This window comes from Gadus chalcogrammus, chromosome 20, assembly GCF_026213295.1.
Source record: "Gadus chalcogrammus isolate NIFS_2021 chromosome 20, NIFS_Gcha_1.0, whole genome shotgun sequence".
NCBI lineage: Eukaryota > Metazoa > Chordata > Actinopteri > Gadiformes > Gadidae > Gadus > Gadus chalcogrammus.
In genome coordinates, this window is record NC_079431.1 from 4166911 (window position 1) to 4190199 (window position 23289).

Consider the following 23289-nt stretch of genomic DNA (forward strand, 5'->3'; position numbering starts at 1 on the left):
GGGAACAGGTTTATATAAGTGGAAGAGATTAGAATGGATCAGGGCAAGATTGGATCTCTTCCAAATGCTGCACCTTTAATCATTCCCCCCTTACTTTCCCCCCTTGAGAGGCAAGTTTGTATCAGATGGGGAAACTTCAAGTACAGATGTAGTTCCCCCACAGGCCAGAGGACTTCAGCAGTTACAAGATCATTTTTTTTTGTTAGGAATAGTTTACTGCAAATACAGGGAAGAACTTTGGCTGAACCTTGAAATCCTACCTGTGGTTCATAAGTAGATGTAAATCACATTGTAAGAATGTATTCCGTACGGCGTTCTTATATATTTATTTAGAAAGCAATGCCGATTTATCCGGTAGAATGTAATTTGAGTTCTCATAAAATGCACACATAGGAACACACACACAAACATCTGTTCCCCATCTTGTTTATTCATCTGCTCAAGTCAAACATAACCATCATGATTCTGCATATCTTCAGCAATTACACTTCAGATTTTGGAAGGCTTCTAAAAAAACGTCGGGACCATATTGTGGTACTCAGACCGAAGCATGTACAAATACCAGAAGCCCCACGAAAACAAACCAAAAGTATAAATTGGCACTCAGTAAAAAAAAAAAAAGGCAGCCTGCCGATTCCCAAGTCAAGTCCTCCAAGTCGAGAGCGTCGACTTGAGGGAATACTCCGGGGACACAATACTTAAAGCATGGACGACCTAGCGGAAGGCAGGCGACGAAACCCGATCGCTACGCCTCTCCCGTCCCGCCTCAAGCCCATCCTCTTACGCAGCCGTGTGTGCGCGTGCGCGAGCGTTTGTGCGTCTTCCTCAGAAGTACATGTCCTGGAAGAGGTTCTGCCCCATCTCGATGTAGGCCTCCTTCTCCTGCGCGCTCATCTGCTCCACCAGCTGGGGCCGCTGGCTGACCTCCCGGTAGGAGAACGACTTCCCGCCCACCATCACCGTGGGCTCGTCGCCCACCTCCTCGAACTCGTCGTCGTCGTCGTCGTCCATCTCCTGGTGCTGCCGCTTGGACGCCCCCCCGCCGCCGCCGCCGCCGCCGGCACGTCGAGCCGCCGCCGCCGCCGCCGCCACGAGGGGAGGGGCCGCGGGCTTGTCGTCGTCCGACTCGCTGGTGTCGCTGTCCGAGTCGCTGCCGCCGGCGGTGGCCAGGGTGCGGGCGGCGGCCGCGGCGCTCGCCCCGCTGGTCGCTCCGCCTCCGCCGGCGCCGGCCGCGCCCCGCTTCTCGTGGATGAGGAGGGCGCGCATCACTTCCTCGTTCTCGTCCGATTGGTCCAATCCGTGGGCCCCGGCGCCGTCCTGGCTGCCGGCGATTTCTCCGGCTGTAGGAGGAGAGGTTTATCGGTTATGTAGAAATGCATGGCGAGCATAATGGTTTCACTTAGCGTGGGACCACAATGCACCTGGGCACCATCAACCTGCACCTTTGGTAGCTTCTAACTACTGTTGAACTGATAAGAGCTCAACATTAACATTTAGACTACATTGTTGATATAATGGCCAATAACACACACACACACACACACACGCACGCCTGTTTCAATGTGACTTTGTGTTGGTGGGGGCAATACAAGTTTCCTGAAACTTTTTAATTAGTGTGTGTGTGCAGTTTTCCAAGTTAATTTAAGACTTCTTAATGCCATCTGGGTAACACGTAGAAAACTGTTTAATACAGATTTCACGGCACAACGGCTTATAAGCATATGACAGTCCTCGACCTGGATGTTAAATAAGTGCACACATTTATTTGAATGGTGCGTTTGTTTGTTCTAGTTCTGTCACTTTATCTCAGGGGTGCAGCCTCTCTCACTATTGAAGTATCCTGCCCGCGTTAGTATCACGCCAGGGCAGTGGTCAACACAGCTGGGGCATGCTGCTGGAGGGAAATTAATATCTATTTCACCTCAAATATATATACATATTTGAGGTTCATTAGTTTCCTCTCAGGACTTTCAAAAAGAAAATAATTTAGACCTATGAAATTATATTTAGGTCTTTCTAATGCCTTCTAATGAAATTCATGGCTTAATATTTTTGATACATCCGCGGGTTCAATCTCAATACATAAAAAACATTAATGTTCTATAATATAGACATATTGGGCTAGAATTATAGAAAGCTTATGGTCTGTTATATTGACATACTGGGTTAGAAAAATAAAAAAGAATAGTTTCTATAATAACCATATTGGGCTAGAAATATAAAACCCAAATACCTTCAAATGTAGACATGTTGGGCTGAAATATTTTTCGATGCATATTATCCCAGCGACTGTTTCTTAGAGAATCTCTTTCTAGCATGTCGTGCAAAAATAAACAATCATAGGCCTTCCGCTTCACAAACCCCCAAACTCTGCCAAATGTGGTGCTCGCAGAGCAGAACCTCCGTGTGTGACAGACTGTTAAAACCTCATTTAAAAGCAGGCCTCCCTCCGATAACATCTCCATTTCCGGATTCTGAAAGGTCTCCCAGGTCGTTACGAAAACAGACGCAGGCCTCTCGGAAGGGCATAATTCAAAGCCATTTCCCAAGGCAGGGTTTTATTAATGAGCAAAAATCCTTGCCGAGCCAAGGACTAATCAAGTCTCTGATTGCTTCAATTTGACAATTACGACTCGTGGGGAGTCTGGCCTGGCCCGATGCGGGCCTGCCCTTAGGTGGAGGAACACGATGCGTAGCTGTAGGCTCTAGAGGGGGTGGATGATAAACCCGGCTGACCCCTGACCCCAACGCACTGTTTGGCAACCGGTGGCACAACGCATCCCAAAGGGGCGGCTAACCATAACAAAATTATCATTTTGATGAGAAACCCAACACATATCTTTCCTTTTCGAATTATGTGAAGTACATATAAAGAAGGAATCCAGTAATCGCACTGAGAGGGATATCTAGTTGCGATATCGAGCATTAGCTGGGATATTGGCCCAATATTGGTATATTGCGTTTATAAAAAAAGGTATGGGGGGTTCTGGGATAAGCTTGCATGTGAGTCCTTGTTAGGCTTTGCGAAAAGTAAGTAATCAAGTTATTAATTACCCAGAAATCTTTCATCCTGTTTCCCTGTGCAACACATAACCACTTTGTCTCAATATCCAAATCAAGTCAATCTCCTTTGGAGTTCATAATACAACGCTGGAAATGCCCTGATGCATCACTGGGACATTTCCATGAGGTCACTCCTGCCACCACTCCAGCCTGAAATTGAACTCCAAACCCCCTCCCCTTTGCCCCTGAATTTATTGTCCCGTTTTGTTTTTGCCTACCTTTGCACAATTCAGAATTAGTTTGCACTATTTAAAATTAATTGATTGTAAATATTACTTATTTAATTTGACCGAATTTGATCTTTTTCTATGTATTGCACCGTGTGTCAGAGACAAACGCAATTTCTTGTCTCGCGCGTATTTTAGAATTGACGATAAAGCTGACTTTGACTCTGCACTTTAAGAAACGAACCAAAGACCAACAAAAAGACAGGAGGTGGGGCTCACGGTTCTTGGCGGCGTCCGGCTCGCTGTAGGCTCCCTGCACAGTGCTCTGGGTCAGCCACACGATCTTCTCCTTGACGGGCTTGCCCTCGTTGGCCTGCCGGCGCTGGTCCTCCTGCTCCTCCATGCTGATGACCACGTTCTGGGTGTACATGTCGCCGTACGACGGGCCCTTGCTGGTCCAGGCCTCGCGCTGGGGCCCCGAGGCGCCCAGGAGCGCAGCGGCGCGGTCACGACTGGAGGGGGGGGGGGGGACGGGGGGGGGGGGAGAGAGAGGGTCAAAAGGGGTTAAGGTCGGAGTAGATAGGTCGGTTGTCACTGGTCGGGCCAGTGGGAAGAAACAGGAGGGCTGGGAGACAAATATAGAGTAAATGGAGTGCATTTATATAGCCCATTTATACAAAGCGCTTTACATTGCCTGACATTCACCCATTCATGCACACATTCACACAAATCGTCGGGAACAGTTAGGGTTAGGTGCCTTGCTCAGGGACACCTCGACACTCTAGGAGCTAAGAGGAGCCGGGGATCGAACTAGCAACCTTGCGGTCACCAGCCAACCCAACTCCACCTCCTGAGCTCAAGATTAATGCGAGGAGAGGGATTAAGGCTCTGAGAGAACGGAGCCGATTCCAAAAGGGAACGGCTCATGTTTAACTGTGATCCGTTATTAAATCATGGTTAAACATGGAGGACCGAGAATTAAGTGCAGGGCTTCTACCTCAGAGCTCATGTCAAACGTATGCAAATATATTAAGGGCTAGATAGATATTCTCATGAAGGATCCTGCATCGAACCACCAGGAATTAAATCTGTACATTGCAAAGCGGTGAGGACAACTGCTGTTTTAGACTTTGCTACAAAGAAATCCCTTTAGTTTTCTCGCAAGCAATTCAGAGAAAGTTATTCGTAGAAAGGGGATCGATGGATGAAGTCGATGTTAAGCTACTCTAAAAATAGAATGGTTTGCAAGACCCCGATATCCATTCCCTGTACACGGCCTGCGTGAACACAGACAGTTGTGTAATTAACTGCTTGGCACGAACACAATCTCAGCCCTGCAATGCAATTAAAGAAGATAAAACTAGGTGTGGATTGACTTTCCAGGGTGAACCGCTGTTCCTTCAAGTGGATCTCCCATTAGCTGCAAGTGGACCCTTTCCACTTTGATTGGATGATTGCACAATACAGGAAGTCCTTCACCACACACACACACACACACAAATAATTGATCACATCTCCCTCTCTCTTCCTCCCTCTCCCTCCCTCCCTCTCCCACCTCTGCTTGAGGGCGGGGATCTCCGAGGGCTCGGGCTCCAGCAGGTCTTGGGACAGGTTGACGTTCTCCGTCTCGCGCAACAGCACGTAGATGGGCTCGATCTGCTCGTTGAAGCGGGCCACCTGGGTCCGGGCGTCCTTCTTGGGCACCGCCGACTCGTCCTCCTCCACCTCCGTCTGGCAGAAGGTGCAGTGGAAGGTCCCTGAAGGAGCCGAGAAGGGAGACACAGACAGAGAGAGAGTCAGACAGAGACAGAGACAAAACGAGACAGGGAGAGGGCGAGAGTCAAGAGTCAGAGAGAGAGAAACCGAGAGAGAGAGAAACAGAGAGAGAGGGAGAGTCAAGAGTCAGAGAGAGAGAACAAAAGAGACAGTGAGAGAGAGAAACCGAGAGAGAGAAAGAGAGAGAAACCGAGAGAGAGAGAAACAGAGAGAGAGAGTCAGAGAGAGAGACCAAAAGAGACAGACAGACAGACACCAAAAGAGAGAGAGCAACAGAGAGGGAGAGAAACCGAGAGAGAGAAACAGACAAAGAGAGAGAGTCAGAGAGAGACCAAAAGAGACAGAGAGGGACACAGAAGGAGTTAGTCAGACAGTGAGAGAGACAGAGAAAGAGACAGAGACAAAAACACACAGGCTCAGACAGAGAGAAACATGGTCAGAGAGAGAGGGACAGAGAGAGGTTTACATTCAGAAACTGTTTCAATTGGCCCAAAAAATACAAAATAGATCCAGCATTCACTGGGCTGAGAGGAAATCGTACGGTTTTGCATTCCACCCTATTCATGGATGTCATTATATTCATCTGACCAAACCTCACTGCAAAACTGCAAAGATGAAAGAGCAGAATGGGCACTCCTGCTTTGAATAGACGCCGGTGACATGATGGACTATAAACAGCTTTTTTAAAGAAGAGATCAATGCAGACATGCAACTATGGAATCCCATTTTTGGGTTTTACATTTCGATACGATTTATAAAAAAAGAATAAAAACTCAAGACTATCGATTCAATCTTTTGCACCTGAAAGAAGATAGGAGGTTTCTTTGATATCCCATAATACTAATGACAAGTAAGTAAAGCGGCCAATTCAGTGGTTTTGCAGCTGGTGCGTATTAGTGGAAGAGGAAGGAACTGTCCAAAACGGTCACACAGAAAGGCATGACATCAAGTGCTAGTGCAGGTTGACTCAGGGAGGGGGAGGAAATGGAGGGGAAGACAAGACATGCTGTTGGGCATGCAGTAGCACAACCAGATCTGAAGGGAAAAGGACAGGAGTGGGCCAATACATCTGGATACACCCAGGTAGGAGTTCACGGAGGTGATAAAAGAAGAAAGAAACGATGGAGGACAGAAAGAGAGGGAAGAGCAAGAGACAAAGACGTGGGAACCAGAGAGAGAGAGCATAAGAGAGAGCAAGAGAGAACGAGAGAATTAGAGAGGAAGAGAGAGAATGAGAGAGGGAGAGAGAACGAGAGAGCGAGGGGGAGAGAGAACGAGAGAGCGAGGGGGAGAGAGAACGAGAGAGCGAGGGGGAGAGCGAGAGAGAACGAGAGAGCGAGAGCAACTGGGGATTGCATGGACATCACTCGTAAATTATGCAGGGTGGCACTATTCACAGAGAAAACCATTCTGGTCAGTTTGGACTGAAACCATCTGCTTACGAGGGGCAGCCAACATGTACGGACCAAAACAGTGTGCATAAAGAGGGGTTGGATAACCCTGAGCTATTAGCAATTAGTATCAACATAACCAGTGTTTCCCTCAGCACGGTATGGTTAAGGCGGCCGCCTTAACAACAATAGGACTCCGCCTTGACTCAATGTATATTAAAAAAATATATATATACATATTTTTTTTTAATTATTATGCATTAACAAAGTAGAAAACTCTCGTAGGGAAAGAAAAGATACTCCATCAGTATAAAAATAAAGATCAATAATGCATCAGTAATACTGTTCACAACAATGGTCGTGCCATAAAGGTTTTTGAATGGAATTGCATCCAAATCAACCACATCCATCAACCATAACTATCAACAAATCTGCCTACATCTATCAACTTCTTATTTACAAAGTATAATCCAATTAGTAACAGGAAATTAATTACTCACATCTTCATCTTGTATTCTAGGCATGAACTACATCCATCAACTGATAGATGTAGATTATTATTGAAAAACGGCAGAAATCATTTTCTTTGTAGAAAGAAATGTATGATTACAGAGTGCTGATTCCCAATCAGCACAAGATGGCCATCATGTATGGGTTTCATTCCATCTCTACACCTTGCCCACAACCACACACCTACCTGGACTCCTACAAGCAGGGCCATAGGATGTGTGCAGTCAGTGTGTGGGTGCAATCAGTGGGTGTGTGTGGGTTTGTGTGTGCGCACGGGTTTGGGTTTGTGTCTGCGCGGCGCGTCATAGTGTGTGCACGCAAGTTTGGAGAGTGAGAGAAGGAGGAAAAAAAAACTGCAGGGATAGGCGCACATAATAAACGATTATTTGCTGCAAAAACAGTCACAAATCTCAATGAATTATGGTCATAAAGTCTGGTGACGTATAGAATCCTTCTAGAAACCTCTCCCGGATGAAGAACCATATGCTCCTCGGGAGACAAATACTACCTGAGCTGGGACACCTGCCATAACATGATGTGAAGATACAACGTATTACAGTAGTTTATCACAACGCGTGCGTCTGTATCCTTCAACAAACAGCAGCCCTGCAGTCGGCACTCTGCCCAGAAAAGATCCACCACTGCTATGCTTGCAGCAGCAGAGACAAACCGACTGGTCTTTGTTTCCTAAGGTTCTTGAAATGCAGTGGAATGCAAAGGCTGCACTGGCAGGCGGTCAGCGCCAAGGCAGCCTGTGAGCAACAATTAACACATCAGTCGAGTCAGGTGGCCGGGCTGTCTGGTGCTGTTGTCTTTGTGACAGGCGGCTGGGACTAAGAGGGGATCTGACAGCGTGAGAGAGAGAGAGCAACAGAGAAAAAGCGAGATAAATGCGGTTATTTTGCCTGTCAATGAGGACGTCTCTGGGTATGAAGGCTGCAATTTCGCACACGTGCACACATACAAGCAAACACACACACACACACACCACACACAAGCAAACACACATTATCAGAACACACATTATAGCACCCTGAGCCACTGAATTCACTTTGCGAAATGGATCGAGGATCTGCGAACACTCATCCTGCCGAGAAAATAGACTGCCGCCCAAAAACAGGCAATTGAGCAAAACGTTCTAGAGTGGCTTCCAGTTTAAAAGCCAAAGCATTTTGACGGCAATTTGTTTTCATTGCTGCGAGTTTAATCATGCGGTTCAGAGTGTCTTGTTACCCATCAAACAAAGGCCTTTGTGGCAACGCGGGGAATCGACAAGCCTTTGTTCAAAGGATTCATCATATCTAGATACATTTATGAAATTATCAAACAAATCTGACTGCAGCATAAAGAATGCAAGATCAAACTAGTCGGATTGAAAAACTAGGACTTGGAAAATCCCCAAATCCAGGACAAACATGACACTGAATTCAAGTCAATTGTATTTGTATAGCCCCCTTAATCACCATTACAGTCTCAAAGGGCTTAGCAGGCCAAATATTCATGACAGTAGAAGCCAGTAAAAAACTTTACTTAAGTTGGGACTTTACTTTCCCAAGCTCCAAGACCCACACAACCAAGCATGGGTGAGGCAACACACAGATACACGCTCCTCTTACAAAATAACCCAAAACAATTGCACGTCAAATAGGAATATGTTGCTCCGGGTCATCTTTATTTTAATCCCAAAACCTTTGAACATTGCAAAAAAAGAGGGGGTTGCATAACAAGAACCGTACGGCGTGCCAGCACACACACACAGCCACCTGACGCTTTGTTCATTACGTCTCATCCGAACACACACGGCGCCGCTTACGGCCCTCAAAATGTCCGCCCGCCGTCTTCCGACTATAAAAACAAGGGACAGCGCCTGAAACCGGGTCTTACGCTAAAGACGATGAACGGCCAATCGGCTTGCCCGCCTCTCAAGCCCTGCGGCGTGGAAGAGGTACGAGCGAGCTCATCCAGGGAGGTGTTGCTGAGCAGTGAGGGAGCCGTTGGGCCCCAGGTAGAGCTCCTTCAGCGTCCGCGTTGAAGGCGCTCTACCTGGGGCCCAACGGCAGCCCACCACGGGGCTGTGGTGGGCTGCAGCCCCGTGGGAAAGAAGGAAAAGAAAAGGCTGGAAAAGAAGAAAGAAAACTAAAGAAGACAATGAATGCAAAGCAAAAGCCCATCCCTGCTTCCGGAGGGGGTGTCCGGTTAAAGACACTGCGGTGACTGTCTATACTTGCTGGGGGAAGTTAAGGCACTGTTTGTGTGCAAGGGAGGTGGAAGAGCGACAGGGAGGGATGAAAGATAACAGAGCTGGCGCATCACTTGTATTTCCTCTGCCTTTAACAAGCCCAGACCACCACTCATGGGCGACCACAAAATGAAAGAGGGCAGACGGACAGAGGCATCCAGTGTTGTTACCTTTTGCTACTGGCTTTTGTCGTGGAGAGGAGATGACACAACACAGCACATTGCAATTAGTGCTCAGCTCTCATTAGAGAGGCTGGGCAGCCCTGTGAATCAGTGAAGCTCTTTCGCTATAGTCTACCGCTACTCGATTGTCCATTGGATCCCCGGTCATGACTAGGGCTACACTGAGTGATGGATATGAATTGCACAGCGGGAAAACACCTTCCTCGTTTGCCCATTGTGCTGAACGTAAGGTGTCTCCGCATTTGTAATTGTGGGCCACCTGCAATTCGATTTTACACATTTCTTTGGGCTCTTATTGATAGCGTCACTTTGTGCTGCACTGTGCCCTGTGTTTTTTATACAGTCACAAAATTATTAAGCTTTTCTTCCATTGTCCTTACTAGGGGAGTTGCTGTTCTCTTATACAGCTACATCGGTTAGCAATGTCTGTCCCGAAGTGATGGATTTATGCCTACTAATTCACATGACCTGGTGCAAGGTTACCAAATATGGTGGGCCAAATGTGTGTGTGTGTGTGTGTGTGTGTGTGTGTGTGTGTTTGTGTGTGTGTGTGTGTGTGTTGTGTGTGTGTGTGTGTGTGGTGTGTGTGTGTGTGTGTGTGTACTGTGTGTGTGTGTGTGTGTGTGAGAAAGTAGTTTGTGTAGTGGAATCAATCCGTTTATTAAAAAAAGGAAAATTTACTAAAATGTTGTGCTGCTTGACGTTCTCCATTTCAATTCTTGCCCTCCATCTGAAGTTTGCAGCAAACAACCTAATAAAAGGATCTCCAAGGCTTTGATGCTTTGAAAACAAGCACAAATCAAAGACTGGTATGTACTGGAAAACAACATCACAGAAGGCCTGGAAATCTCCCCAAAGCTTAGCCTTGGTGAGCTACACTCTTCCAAATTACACAAGACACTAACCTAATTTACGTAAAACAGAAACAAAAAAACAATCAATAGTGCTCACTCAATAGTGTGGAGTGCGTGCATGCGCATGCGCAACGGAACTGCGTGAAGTCATTTGTTTTGGCAGCATCGATACCTTCACCACTGTGGCGCTGCCAAGGCTTGCATTAAGAAGCCTTGGTCATTACAGTTGAGTACAGGCCAACAGAAAGCTACAATGACCAGAGATATACTGTTCTATTTGTTCAATCTTTCTTCTGCAGGCTGAACCTGCCTACCCATTATCGACACCTGCTAGAACTACTGTTTTCACAATTTGAAGATACTTCTCACCTACTTGTAACGATGAATATCTTTAAGTATATGACTAGCTAGGAAACCCTAGCTCCATCCCCCTCCCAACACAACCTTGAGAAGGTAAACCTTTGATGGAGGAGGTGTTGCGGTACATACCGGATTTGTTCACCTAAATCTGAAGAGAGTTTGAAGGCTGGAGGAGCGGAAGCATTTGAGCCAGTCTAAGGCAAGTTACAGCCCCAAACCCCAGTACTGAGACTGTGGAAGCACTGGGAAGATGAGGAGAATTCACCCAGTGTTGCAACCTTGTGATTTTCTGACAGCATCGGGTTGTCTTGTTAAATCTAGGAACTAAACAGAAACGCCACAATTGGAAACCAATGCATTATTATTCATTCATGCAAATCTCCAGCTGGTTTTACATTACAATCTTCTTTCTCTAAAGTAAACTTCACTAGCTTGGATGATTAGGAATGCATGCAACATCATTACCGCCACTGATACAGATGAAAACAGACGGATGAGACGGGTGAAGTGAAACACACTTTTTGAGACGTGTAATATCCAAAATTGCATGGATAATCAAGAAATGAATAATGATTAAATGAAAACAAAAATGATATACCTAATAAATCCATTGAAGGAGCAGAAACCATGTGGACCACATAAGGTGCCCGAGAGAAATCACGGTAAAGTGGTGTGTAGTTGGGCGTCCGTTCGGTGAGCACTTTGAAAGGCTTTACCTTTACCTTTTGTTAATGTTATCAATGAGATTTGCATACCACCCCCCACCCACCCCCATGTCTCTACTAGTACTGATTCCTGACACTTGGTATCCTAGCAACAGCTGAAGCCGGCACGAGTTTGTGGACGAGGACAAACATGGCGCACCTTGACAGAAGAAATCCAGAGCACCCGGTCTAAAGCTATGAGGAGGCAAGATAAGCATCAGAGGGATGGCAAAAGGCAATCCCAATAAAACATGAAGCAATAATGATACTACTTCGTCCGATGCCTCATAGTCTGTTTAAAAACGTGGCTTCCTCTTTTGCTGATTTTAATTATTAGCAGCGATAACATACACAGAGGCACTGTGATTTTTACTACTAAAACAGGGTGGAATCCTCGGATTTGAAGGCTTGGGTCAGAGGGGTGTCATAAATATTTGGCCTATTGAGCCCTTTGAGACTGTAATGGTTATTAAGGGATGAACAAAAATAATTGAATTGAATTTGAACAGCCTCTAAAAAATACAATCAAAGTACCTTGATTGTATGAAGGCCATTTCTTTATTTAATGATGCTTCTCTGCTGGAACAGGGATAAACAATTATTATATTTAGTAAAGATTTATTGTAAGTTTATTCAGGTTCAGAATCCCAGTAAAGAAATGCAAATTTAAATGAGGCACTAGGGACACCAAAAGGCTACAGGAAGGCTATTCTTCCCAGTGTTGCTCAGAAAACCATGTCTGATCCCAGACAAGACCACCTCCTGCAAAAGCAACAAATAGTTCTATGGCTTTACCGCGACAAAACGAACACCTGACTTTTGTTTCGGGGATGGAAAAAATAAATAAACCAATGAAAAAGGTAAAGCACAGGTTCAACACCCAAGAGTTGGAGTTGGTTTATGTCTGTGTGCTATGTGCCCTGAATCTGTAACAGATAGCCGCTGGCAGCTTGTTGTGTGAAGTCTACTTTGCAGCAGTGCAGGCTGGACAGGTGCCAACACCTCTGAAGACAGGGCAAGAATGTGAGCGGTAAACAAGAGAGGGAGACCAAGGAACGAGGTGGAGAGAAATGCACCTAACCGAGTAGGGATGATTTCAGTATATTCGGTTTCGGTTTCGGCCAAGAATTTTCGTTTCGGTTCATCCCTATAACGATCGAGATCAAACAATTAATCTGGGGATTACAGCAGATAGCGAGTTGAAGGGCAAGGCGAGGATATTAGGGATCCCAATTACCCCCAGGTGTGAGTGTGATTAGCCGTTACATCCGACCGACTTGAAATCGGCCTCTTCTGACATCACAAGTGGGCCGTGTCCACCTAGATGTGTGACGGATAGATCAGTCTACCAGCCTACCCAGTGGACTGGAGCAAACGTTGCTCGTCTATCCGTCACACATCTAGGTGGACTTGTGATGTCAGAAGAGGCAGATCTTCAAAACGGCGTGTAACGGCTAATCACACTCACACCTGGTGGTATAATATGTCACCTTTAAAACCAACAGGAGGGACAAAGAGAGACGCCGAACGCGGCAAAACGAAGGTAGGGCACAGCTTTGACCCGTGTTGACTCGGGTCTCCCAGTTGCCGGCGTAATTGAGCTGGACAACGGGCCCCCCCCCCCCCCAGTCTGCATGCAGCTTCAGAATGACTCATCGCGCGGCTCATTACTCCGTTACTGTGGATATCAACGCCAGCCGCCCTCGCCGTTAATATTTAGTTTCCTGCCAAGCGTATGCAGGAGGGGGGGGGGGGGGGGGTGATCAACAGACCAGGTGCACTTTGTTGGCCCACACATATTTTGCGATTTGGAATATTACCCCCCGGTCGCAATGCAGGTAAACAATCAAACAAACCTTTGGTAATCGCCTTTCACAAAGCGTGGAGAAAAGAGAGCATATGTTAAGGGGCTTCAAACACTGCCCGAAAGGCCAAAACTAGGCCATCGGGGCCATGGTTCCGTACTCGTTAGTGGCGTTGCGTATGAATGCTTATGTTGTGGGTGTACATGTCGAATCAGTGTCGGCCAACTTCAGCCGAAATGCTATAGTTGGGTGGTGGCGTTTGTCGGTGCAGGACCTTCGAACGTTAGTTCAAACGGACCATAAGAAGAAAGTGTTTAGAAGCAAGGAGGTGATCGCCGGATCAAGTGCAGCCTCGCTGGACGCCCCCAGCTTCCGGGACGGTCGTGCGTCACATCATGCCCTGGATACAGCCGCTCGGAGCCAGCAGGCCGTGGTGACGTGGCTAAGCCCTCCGCAAACAGACAGACGCAAACCTTGAGCCCTGTGGGGATGAACTGCCCAGGTCTGTCTCGCAAAAAGATCTTCTGTCAAGAGAGTGAGTCACGCCGAACGCGCTTAGGCACCATTGGTTTCGCGCGCAGGCAAGTGGCGGCTAAATATATCAATCACCGTCACGCGAATGGATACAACACCAAAATAAATATATGATGACGTAGACCGTTTTGACTGCATTGATCTTCACTGACGTAACCCACAATTAATGGTCAGATTGAGTCATCCTACAATTAGCGTACAAGTGTAGAAATTAATTGTGAAAATTGCTGCGTTTAGAATTCTACTCATCTATCCCATGTCTAAATCAGCCCACTGCCAAGCAGCAGCGTCGACCGCAGCGCAAGCTCAAACAGACACGGTCCATCGGCGCCGCATACATAGATGCATGAAGGTGTTTTGTCGTGCCTGCTCCACCATTGCACTATACCTCAGAGCTTTATGTTATTTGCAGTTCTTCACGGTACATTCCCATATCCCATCATCACGTTTGCAACAGCACCTGGGCAGCCCAGGCAGAACCTCTGCCTGTTACAGCTGGCCTCGGTTGTTGTTGATGTGGGAGGACAGACGAAGTCCGGGGCAGAAGGAGAGGAGGCGAAAGAGGAGTGAACCTCAGGCAGAATGAATTATACATGGCAGGGAATGACTCAGGCATAGAGGGGAGCCCACCTCTCTGTGCTCATACGGCTAGCCCGTTGTATCCTTTTGAAATGTTATCAGTGTGGATGCGGGGTGGGTCGGGTTATGAACAGGTTTCACTGGCAGCAAAATATAGAAATGAATAGCCCAGGGCAAACTTCTAACTGTGCTGAATTGCCAAGACCCCCACAGAGAACCACACAGTGGCTCAACTTAATTTCTTCATGCACCTTATGAAAAAGTAGTGATTGCAGCTTTTTAAGTATGCTATAAGCAATTATGTGTAAATTAAGTAACGCCACAGCCATTATTCAGCGATAAACGAGTGAAATGCTCGTTTTAATATCTGTCCTGCCTCTGTCACTACTCCCAGCTAATTTTCGATCAATCAGTGCATCGGTTTCCTGATTGGGTCAGGAAATCAATCATAGTTCCATTATAGTTGAGTGCATGCAACACTTTTCCGTGGTGGAGACACAGAGGAGAGGGGGGGGGGGGGGGTGTGTTTTTCAGAATCTTCCTCTTCTCTGCTCTCTCTTTACTACTCTCAAATCTTGGAGCAGCTTTTAACTTTTTATGAACTATTCTTGCCATTAATCATTTAAAAGGGTCTCGACATGACATGGAGGTGAGTGGACAAGAGACAACTGTGATTGTAGCGAAAGCTATTCCCATAAACATGACCTGCACCTAGCACAGATGTTTGTGCCAGTCATGCGTGTTTTAGCTGCCAGGGTTAAGTCTGTGTACTTGCTGACATTAATCTTGAGCACTGACTGCCATCTAGTGGTAAGAAGCCTGATGTGACCCAAATTATGGGAAGGAAGGAGGATAGCAGGCCAGTGGGCAGTTTTGATTTCCTTCATGACTGCTCAATAATCACAGCAAGGGCTTTTTTTTTTCGTAAGTTGCATAATATATGTGTATACATAAATTACAGTGCAAGTGGTTACTGTATGCATTTGACGTTTGAAATTAAAGGAATTTCAATACATATTCCGCACATTCTAAATATAACATTCAAAATTTAATGATGCAGGCATCATAAAATAGATGGGACTTAAATTAAGTCAGTGAAGTCATTCATGATGTTTTGAAGTGAGCACAAGTAATGGGAAAGATACATTTTGTGCAAAGGATATGGCGTGAACCAAGCGACTATCAATCAGTTAAGAGAATTGCAGCATGCCATTCCCTGCGCCTCTTCCAACCCCGTTGTTACTATAGAGTAGTTGACCAGATGCTTTCATCATTCTCACAATGAATTCAGAAAAAAGGCTGCAGGTTCCTCCAGGATGTCTCCAGGAACCACTGTGGACACAGGGATCAAACCCAGCTATTCGCGGCCCTAAGCCCCACGCTAGCCGCCGCCACACGGCCCTTGTTTACCTGTCATGGGGTCAAACAGCTGGTTGGCCTCCAGGTCCGTAAAGACGGAGAAGCAGCAGGGGCAGCGGAAGGAGGCGCGGTTGGTGGAGTCCCGTTCGTCCGTCTCGATGCGGCGCCGGATGTGGTCCAACTTGTACTTGACCACGTTGACCAGCAGTCTGGAAGGAGATAGATGAGCAGTAGAACGGTTGATGCTATTCTGATTATAGTCAGCCCCGAATGGGGAACTACAGCCGAAAGTGTTTGAGGATGGTTAACCTGAGGGATGCACTGACATCCTCTGAGGCGTGATAAATGTAGAAACTCTAGATCAGTGTTTTTCATGGGGTGCGTGGGATTTTATTCTTGAAAAAGACACGCATAATAGAAAAAATATATATGATACATTATAATATTGTTCCATAAATAAAGTATGATGGCTTATACAGACAGACAGACAGAGAGACAGACACCATTTATTCAGCTATTGCATGTATTATTAACCATTTATAATCGTTTGCCTAGGAGGTGGTCTGGCAAAAGGTCTTGATGTCAATTTAATGGTACACCTAAAGCCAAGGGTTGGGAACCAATTGTGGAGATAGTAGATGGAAGGAGATAGTATCGTATGGATAACGATATTAAAAGCAGGGACATCACAACAACAGTTTAGTTATGAGAATGCATGCCTCTTTCAGGGTACAAAAAATAAAACCTGTAGTTGATGAAATAGTAGTTGTGGCGCGTTGTCTTGCCGTCCGGGGCCGTCTCCACCCTCATTCTGCACTTGACAAACTTGTCGCCCTTCAACGTGTTGAGCACCGAGCGCAGCTGCTTGCGGTCGAACTTGAGCAGCTCCAGCATGTCCTCCTCCCGCACACAGGGGTTGCGGATCAGGACGTCCAAGGCGAGTGCATGATCCATCCCGTAGAAACCCCGCACCACCTGCTTGGCCAGGCGCTTCAGAGCCGCGGGGACTTCGGTCAATAACTCTGGTTCAGTCATCTTCTACTCTGTGGCGGCCCGACTATCTGCTGTTGATAGATGGTACTGTGGCTGTGTGGACCTTTCCAGGTCAGTATATATGGGATCAAACTGTGACCTACCGATAGTTAGAAAGGATTAAGTAAGATCTGACAAGGATTGGAATGATGTTTATCTGCACGAGGAATCCATGTGGGAGAACTCTTTAGAGATTCAATAGTGAGCAGAAATCCTGATCATGCATCATGTAGATCACACCTCTGAAACACAAAACAGGGACCACGATATTGTCACAAGCATTAAACAAGTAACAAACGTTATTTAGTCACTGGGACGATTGGAACATAACAATAACGATGCTAAAACGTTACCTCAAGAAATGCATCGTGCTAACTTGCTAAATGACGTCAATGAGCCATCAAAGTGATGTGGTAGACCCACCGAGTAGCTCAGATGATCAGGGAGTAAATCTGGTAAGTTTATAAAAGCGGAACATGTTCCGTTATGTTGATAAATGAGTAGAGGACCGCACATACCGTGGACATGGGGACTCATGTGGCTAACAACGTGATGCTACTGGCTGGTGCGGCTGGAAGTAAACCAGGAAATAACCGGCGTAAACAAAAGAGGTTCTCGTTTGCGATTGGGTACCGTGTCACTCTGAGCTTCAACGACCAACCGGAGAAGAGTGTACTGGACCCGCCTCTACGGAAGTAGTTGTTTAGAACCAATGGAATCTAAGGCTTATATTTGGAAGGCGGGATTATCGGGGGCTCTTCCGGGAGCTGGTGTTTCACTTTATACATCCATGATTGTCAAACATGGCATCTCTTGATCGAGTCAAAGTATTAGTGTTGGGTGACTCGGGTTAGTAGAATACTGCGTTTAATATTTTTAAGCTCTTTTAAGGTTTTGGCGATGATTGCGATGGCAAATACGCCTTAGTTTGACTATGTGTTTGAGATGTCGGGATAGTTGATGGGTGCAATGTCCAGTTTCTAGCAAGCATTAACATCAATACCATGTTGACAACATGTCATTCTCGTTCGTGCAATTTGTAATTGCCTTCTATCTCGTTGTTCGGCAGTTAACAAACGTATGTCTGTTGCAGGTTGTGGGAAATCTTCACTGGTTCATCTCCTATGTCAGAACCAGGTTTTAGGAAACCCGTCCTGGACTGTAGGCTGCTCCCTGGACGTTCGGGTAAGACTTGGCTAATGTCAGTGATACCAAAATACTGTAGATTACAAGCCTGACATCCCAAGACGAGTTTGCAAACGCGTATTGCCCGGAAACTCAGTTAATTGTCGATTTCCGAATGGCGTTATCAACGTAACCTAACAGATCCACGAACTGTGTGACACAGCTGTCTCGGTTGTTGATGAAAATGTATAATACATCTATATGCCTTACAATTGCCTTCTCACTGAGTACAAACAGTTATGCATACGTAGTGGAGACCTTTTCTATTCGTTTCCAGATTCATGACTACAAAGAGGGGACCCCAGAAGAGAAAACCTACTACATTGAGCTTTGGGATGTGGGAGGCTCGGTGGGCTGTGTTAGCAGTATCAAGAGCACCCGAGCAGTCTTCTACAATTCAGTTAATGGTAAAGGAAATGTCCGTTATTAATGTGTTATTAAAAATATATATCACTGATCAAAATATAATTCATGCTAGTGACATTCGTCCTACTAAGGAGAATGATAATAAAAATCGGTATAATATCCAATTTCATGATTTCTTCCTAGCACTATATAAAGGCTTTAGTATGTTTTCCCTCAGGTATTATTTTAGTACACGACTTGACCAACAAGAAATCCTCCCAGAACCTCTACCGATGGTCACTGGAGGCCCTTAACAAGGACTCCTCACCCACAGGGGTCATCGTCTCTAACGGGTAACACAAATTAAACCGAAGATAAAGTACCAGTGCATAGCTGGGCTTAGGTTCAGGGCAACAGTACAGTAGTTAAAACAGCAGATACTTGTCTTTGATTCCTGTGCACTCCCACCAACATCAGCAGTGATTATGACCGCGAGCAGTTTGCTGAGAACCCAGTGCCTCTGCTGCTGATCGGCACCAAGTTTGACCAGATCCCGGAGAACAAGCGCAGCGACGTCTTGAACCGGACCGCCTTCTTGTCTGAGGACTTCAACGCAGAAGAGATCAACCTGGTAGGTCCCCGCTCATGACCTGAAACAAGAGGGGTGCTACAGCTGTTTGTTCACTTCATTGTCTTCTGTTCATCACTTTTTGGTGATTCCGAGTGTGAGTACACCCATACGTCATTGCTTTGAGTTTTGAGTCATGTTTTTAACTTACAACTTGATAATGGGTAGATGAGAGTCCTAAAGTGGGACTGGAACAGAGGTTTTTCTGGATTTTACAGCAATGATTGTTGGGTAGAAAGGGAACATTGACACATTGACTCAGCTCCAAAAGGTCACTTGGATTGGAACATAAAGTACAAATGGAAAAGTAAGTAATTACATTTAGGGTTAAGGTTTATAACATGCATAGAAATACAATTTTCTGGGGGATTGTGACTTACTAGTTCCATTGTAGTTTGTAGTTCACCCTAAAGTGAGATCTTCTCCTCTCTCAGGACTGCACCAACCCGCGGTACCTTGCTGCTGGCACGTCCAACGCTGTCAAGCTAAGCCGGTTCTTCGACAAGGTGAGAGTTCCTCCCTTATTCATCCTGCTACTGAAAAATTAAGGTTGTCGCATTAAAATCAGGTAATTGTTAATAAATGCTAAATCTTTGATCAAACCCATATTTTTATCATTACGTTTGTACACTACTGTGACCAGCTCTATGGCTTTCATAAGATGGACCAATACTGTTTACTTTACTTTCACATTCATTCTACATTGTGTCAAATGTTGTAGACTGTGGCTCAACACTAAGTTAATGACTATTAACTTACTCTTTACCAGGTGGTTGAGAAGAGATACTTTACAAGAGACCCGAGTCAGGTACGTTTGGTTAATGCCCTCAACTTCCTTCTGCACAACATATCCAATAAAATCATGCATTATGGACTAATCTTTTTATGATCTCTTTGTTTTTTTTGGCAGATGGCAGGTTTTACAGACCGGAAACGTTTTAACTTTAAAAGCCTGCACTATGACTGACGTGGCACTTCTACAGCCTCCCGGCAGACTGTTCAGGGGGTTTTCGTCTAGCGGTGAAAGTTGAAAGGTTTAGCTTGGTCCACCAGAACACATGAATGTGCAACCACAAACTGGTGTCCAAACTCCATTGCTTGTAAATATATAACTGAAACTATCACAATGGTGTATAGAGGCAATCATTATTTCCAGTGGTTCATAGTTGGTAAAATGAATAGCAAGTTAATGACTGATGTTTTCAATAAAGATTGTCTAATTTGATTGTGTTTATATCACCAATGTATGATGACTCAAAGGTGTTTCCACACAGAGGTCACCAACACAAGGCCTCAGAGACCCCATGAGGTAGCCAGGTCATAGTAGTCACAGTATATTGTTACCAATGTAGACCAATCAGCAGTGGTCGTTTGAGGCTGTCCAGTTATACTGTACTGCTATTTCTAACCTAGGGTACCTAGTGTAAAGGAGCAGTTACTCATGAAAACGTGGACACTTGGGGTCGTCAAATCGACAGTAAAAGTGGTAAAATGAAAAGCAAGTCAATGAACAATTGAATTTACACACTAGCAATAATTACAGAAAAAAAAAATGCAGGGATACTGTTCAAAAGGTTAAGGTGGATGACCTAGACCCTTTTTTCATCACCCTCTTAATCCACTGCATAAAGGATGGGATCTTCATGAAGACTTGTAGATACACATGGGCTGTGTCACATTTAACCTCGAAATGAATTGATACTTTTTGCATTAAAGATGAATGTTTCTCATGTGGCGTAAATTGTGCATTATCCTCGACTATACAGTCCATGTGATGATGTGAGGTCAAATGTGTCAAATAAACTTATGACTATCATAATGACACATCTGAAGGTCTGTTCACGCACTAATTAAACTTCAAAGCCCCGACACCATGACGCTGAGTGGGGTCTGTGAGAAGTTTATTCTGAATGGTGGATATTTTGGCGCGCAGACGTTGGCGCGTCAAAAGGTGCAGAAGCAGATAAACGCGCATTCAAGACAATTACAGTGTCGAACCAGTGCTGAGCTCCATGGTGCTGAAAGACCGAAAGTTACAGTTATTTACTTAAAGCAACAGTTGGCCAACGGCAGCTTGACATAGCAGTCGCCCACGGATAAACAAACAAGGCTGAAACGACCAAACCGGCCTTTGATCAATAGCGATATTCAAGCAAATAATAATTGTATGTCTGAGTTAATATCATGAACGCACACAATATGATAATGCACCATACCTGTACCCGAGTATTCTCGCTTGAACCCGGCTTCCACTGAAACTCTCCGCTGATTAGGGTCAGCTGATTGACTCCTTGCTGGCCAATACGGAAACGATAACAATTAACGTGATACTGTGAGATACTGTACGGTTACTCATTTTGAAATATTATAATGTCAACACGTTTGAAACACTTAACGCGCTCCAGAACTGAGCTTGGCGAAATAATGTCGCGTTTTAACTGCATCGTTGAACACACGATGGCGTCCTCGCTGAAGACAAATGTTTTTATTTTCCCGCCCTGGCTTCGTCCACAATAGTTATTGCAACTTTGGTGCACCACAATGCTTGACCTTTGATGCAGCCCATGGGTGCAAATAGGGTCTGTGCTGTACTATACATTGTATAAAATACAAATATTTTTTTCAATTCGATATGCCAGTTTCAACTGTGGAATGAAGGGATTGTGATAATAATGTGAGCAACCTACAATTCATATGGATTTGGATTCTGCATTTAATTGGTAACTATATTACAATCGTCGTTTTAGTTTTAACAAAACATAGGACATATGTCTTCATATTTTTTTTTCTTTTGTTTGATTGTCTGTACTGTCTGTATGTATTCCTTTCTTATTTGTAAAGCGTCTTTGAGTAGGCTACTTAGAAAAGCGCTATAAAAAACTGATCAATTATTATTTTTATTATTAGATTATAAAGTCACCATAACCGAATCCTTACATTAGAAGTAATGGCCACAACAATACAACGGCCCACATTGACTCAGCTTTGTAATACTGCTGTGTTGCAATCCAGTCCCTTATTGTAACTCCCTCTAATAGCACTCTGTTGGCAGTAGCAGCTGTGAATACCCCTTGGTGTTGTGTTGATTGAGTAAATTCATTGTTCCTCTCTTGACTTGGTCTGGGCTTTTCTTTACTTGTATTTCTTTCAGGGCTTTTCTTTACTTGTATTTCTTTCAGTGCGTGGTTGTGTTTGTTGCTCTTTAGATCGCTCCTCATGCAGACAGGTTGGATGTCGGTTGGAGCACACGTCGCAAACACTTATCACACTTATTATGTAATATTAACATTATGCTAACTATCTGATTACATTCATGCACTGTGGCACTGCACTGCCCTCGACTTGTACAGTACAAGTTAAGTCAATCAAATGTGTCAAGAGAATTATCACTCTTGACACATTTGTAGGGTTATTAAAGTCCTATGATGCCCTTCATAAACAAGGTCTCACAGAGCCCACGAAGTAGCCAGGTCATATGTGTTAGGGAAAGGAATGTTTGCCCATCCCTTAGTAGGAATACAATTCAGACCAGCAATTGATTCCAGACAAAAAGAAGACTGTGATTAGTCAACTTTTCAATTATTTTTCCCGCCATGTAGTTCATTTCCATATCAAAAACGATTTGTTCTTGAGTAATCTTAATATACCATAGCCATATGATGCGGTTGAGGTATTGTCGGTACAATGGACGTGTTGTGGAACAGTTACTCGCTTCCGAAAGCGCAAATAACAAATCTAATTATTCAAAAACATTGACAAAATTGCTGCAAAGCATGTGTCCTGTGATAATTTAATAACTTCAGACCAACACGTAACATTTTGGAAGTCGATTTTATAAAAATGTTATTATAAAATCGAGAATATTTATAGGTACTCACATAAAATGTGAGTATAACGCTTACATCCGTTACCAAAATAATTTCTCTGTCACTTTATTCTGCCAAATTCGCCGGAATGTGCCTGCCAAGAACTAGTTTTGCATTTCTAGCAGGCGCTTTCCCACAAAAATGTTCAGCAGAATCTGTACATACTGTAAAAAAGTAATTTACAATAAGGATACAATAATTTACCATTAATTTACCAATTAGGGGGCTAACCCTAACCTTATTAAATTATGTGTAAATTAGTAATCGATTAGTTAACTGTAAATAATTTTTCAGTACATTTTTAGTTAATGCTTATAACTGCATTTACTGATGTAATTAATTATTAAATATGACATATTACAATACAGTTTGATCGGCAGCTGTGACCAGAACTTACTAAGTCTAACCCCTTTGTTCAGTTCACTCCAGGCCATATGGGAATTATACTTACAATGATATGTAAATATTAAAGTAGGGAAAAAGTTGTTACAAACATTCTTTATACACTCAGGTAGACGGTTATGATGGTTTGATCACCCAGATCTGTATTGTCCTTTAAAAGTACATCTTGTTTATCTAATACTGTCTCTCACAAAGGAGACAATATATATATATATATATATATATATATATATATATATATATATATATATATATATATATATATAAAACAAGATATATATATCTTGTTTTTTTTAAACGATTTATGA

At 44.5% G+C, this 23289-nt stretch overlaps 2 protein-coding genes across 7 annotated transcripts; one reads left to right on the forward strand and one right to left on the reverse strand.

Annotated features, from left to right (window-relative positions):
• Nucleotides 1-388: 388 nt before the first annotated feature.
• gtf2e1 (general transcription factor IIE, polypeptide 1, alpha) lies at nucleotides 389-23263 on the reverse strand. 3 transcript variants are annotated; one of them, XM_056579479.1, is made up of 8 exons: nucleotides 19094-23263; nucleotides 18865-18988; nucleotides 17074-18735; nucleotides 16269-16797; nucleotides 15575-15732; nucleotides 4786-4987; nucleotides 3510-3742; nucleotides 389-1340 (listed from the first exon to the last, which is right to left on the reverse strand). In XM_056579479.1, exons 4-8 carry the CDS (start codon nucleotides 16556-16558, stop codon nucleotides 826-828), a joined length of 1398 nt encoding a protein of 465 aa, XP_056435454.1. In that variant the 5' UTR covers nucleotides 16559-16797; nucleotides 17074-18735; nucleotides 18865-18988; nucleotides 19094-23263; the 3' UTR covers nucleotides 389-825. The 3 variants fall into 3 exon arrangements, with proteins under 3 accessions (XP_056435454.1, XP_056435456.1, XP_056435455.1); XM_056579481.1 differs by lacking the exons at nucleotides 17074-18735; nucleotides 18865-18988; nucleotides 19094-23263 and adding an exon at nucleotides 16979-17067; XM_056579480.1 differs by lacking the exons at nucleotides 17074-18735; nucleotides 18865-18988; nucleotides 19094-23263 and adding an exon at nucleotides 16909-17067.
• rabl3 (RAB, member of RAS oncogene family-like 3) lies at nucleotides 17297-20887 on the forward strand. 4 transcript variants are annotated; one of them, XM_056579483.1, is made up of 8 exons: nucleotides 17297-17404; nucleotides 17649-17740; nucleotides 18018-18147; nucleotides 18309-18438; nucleotides 18566-18716; nucleotides 19148-19219; nucleotides 19483-19521; nucleotides 19624-20887. In XM_056579483.1, the coding sequence occupies exons 1-8, from the start codon at nucleotides 17359-17361 to the stop codon at nucleotides 19678-19680; spliced, it is 717 nt and encodes a 238-aa protein (XP_056435458.1). In that variant the 5' UTR covers nucleotides 17297-17358; the 3' UTR covers nucleotides 19681-20887. The 4 variants fall into 4 exon arrangements, with proteins under 4 accessions (XP_056435458.1, XP_056435457.1, XP_056435460.1 ...); XM_056579482.1 differs by having other exon boundaries at nucleotides 18563-18716; nucleotides 19624-20881; XM_056579485.1 differs by having other exon boundaries at nucleotides 18324-18438; nucleotides 19624-20879.
• Nucleotides 23264-23289: the final 26 nt, after the last annotated feature.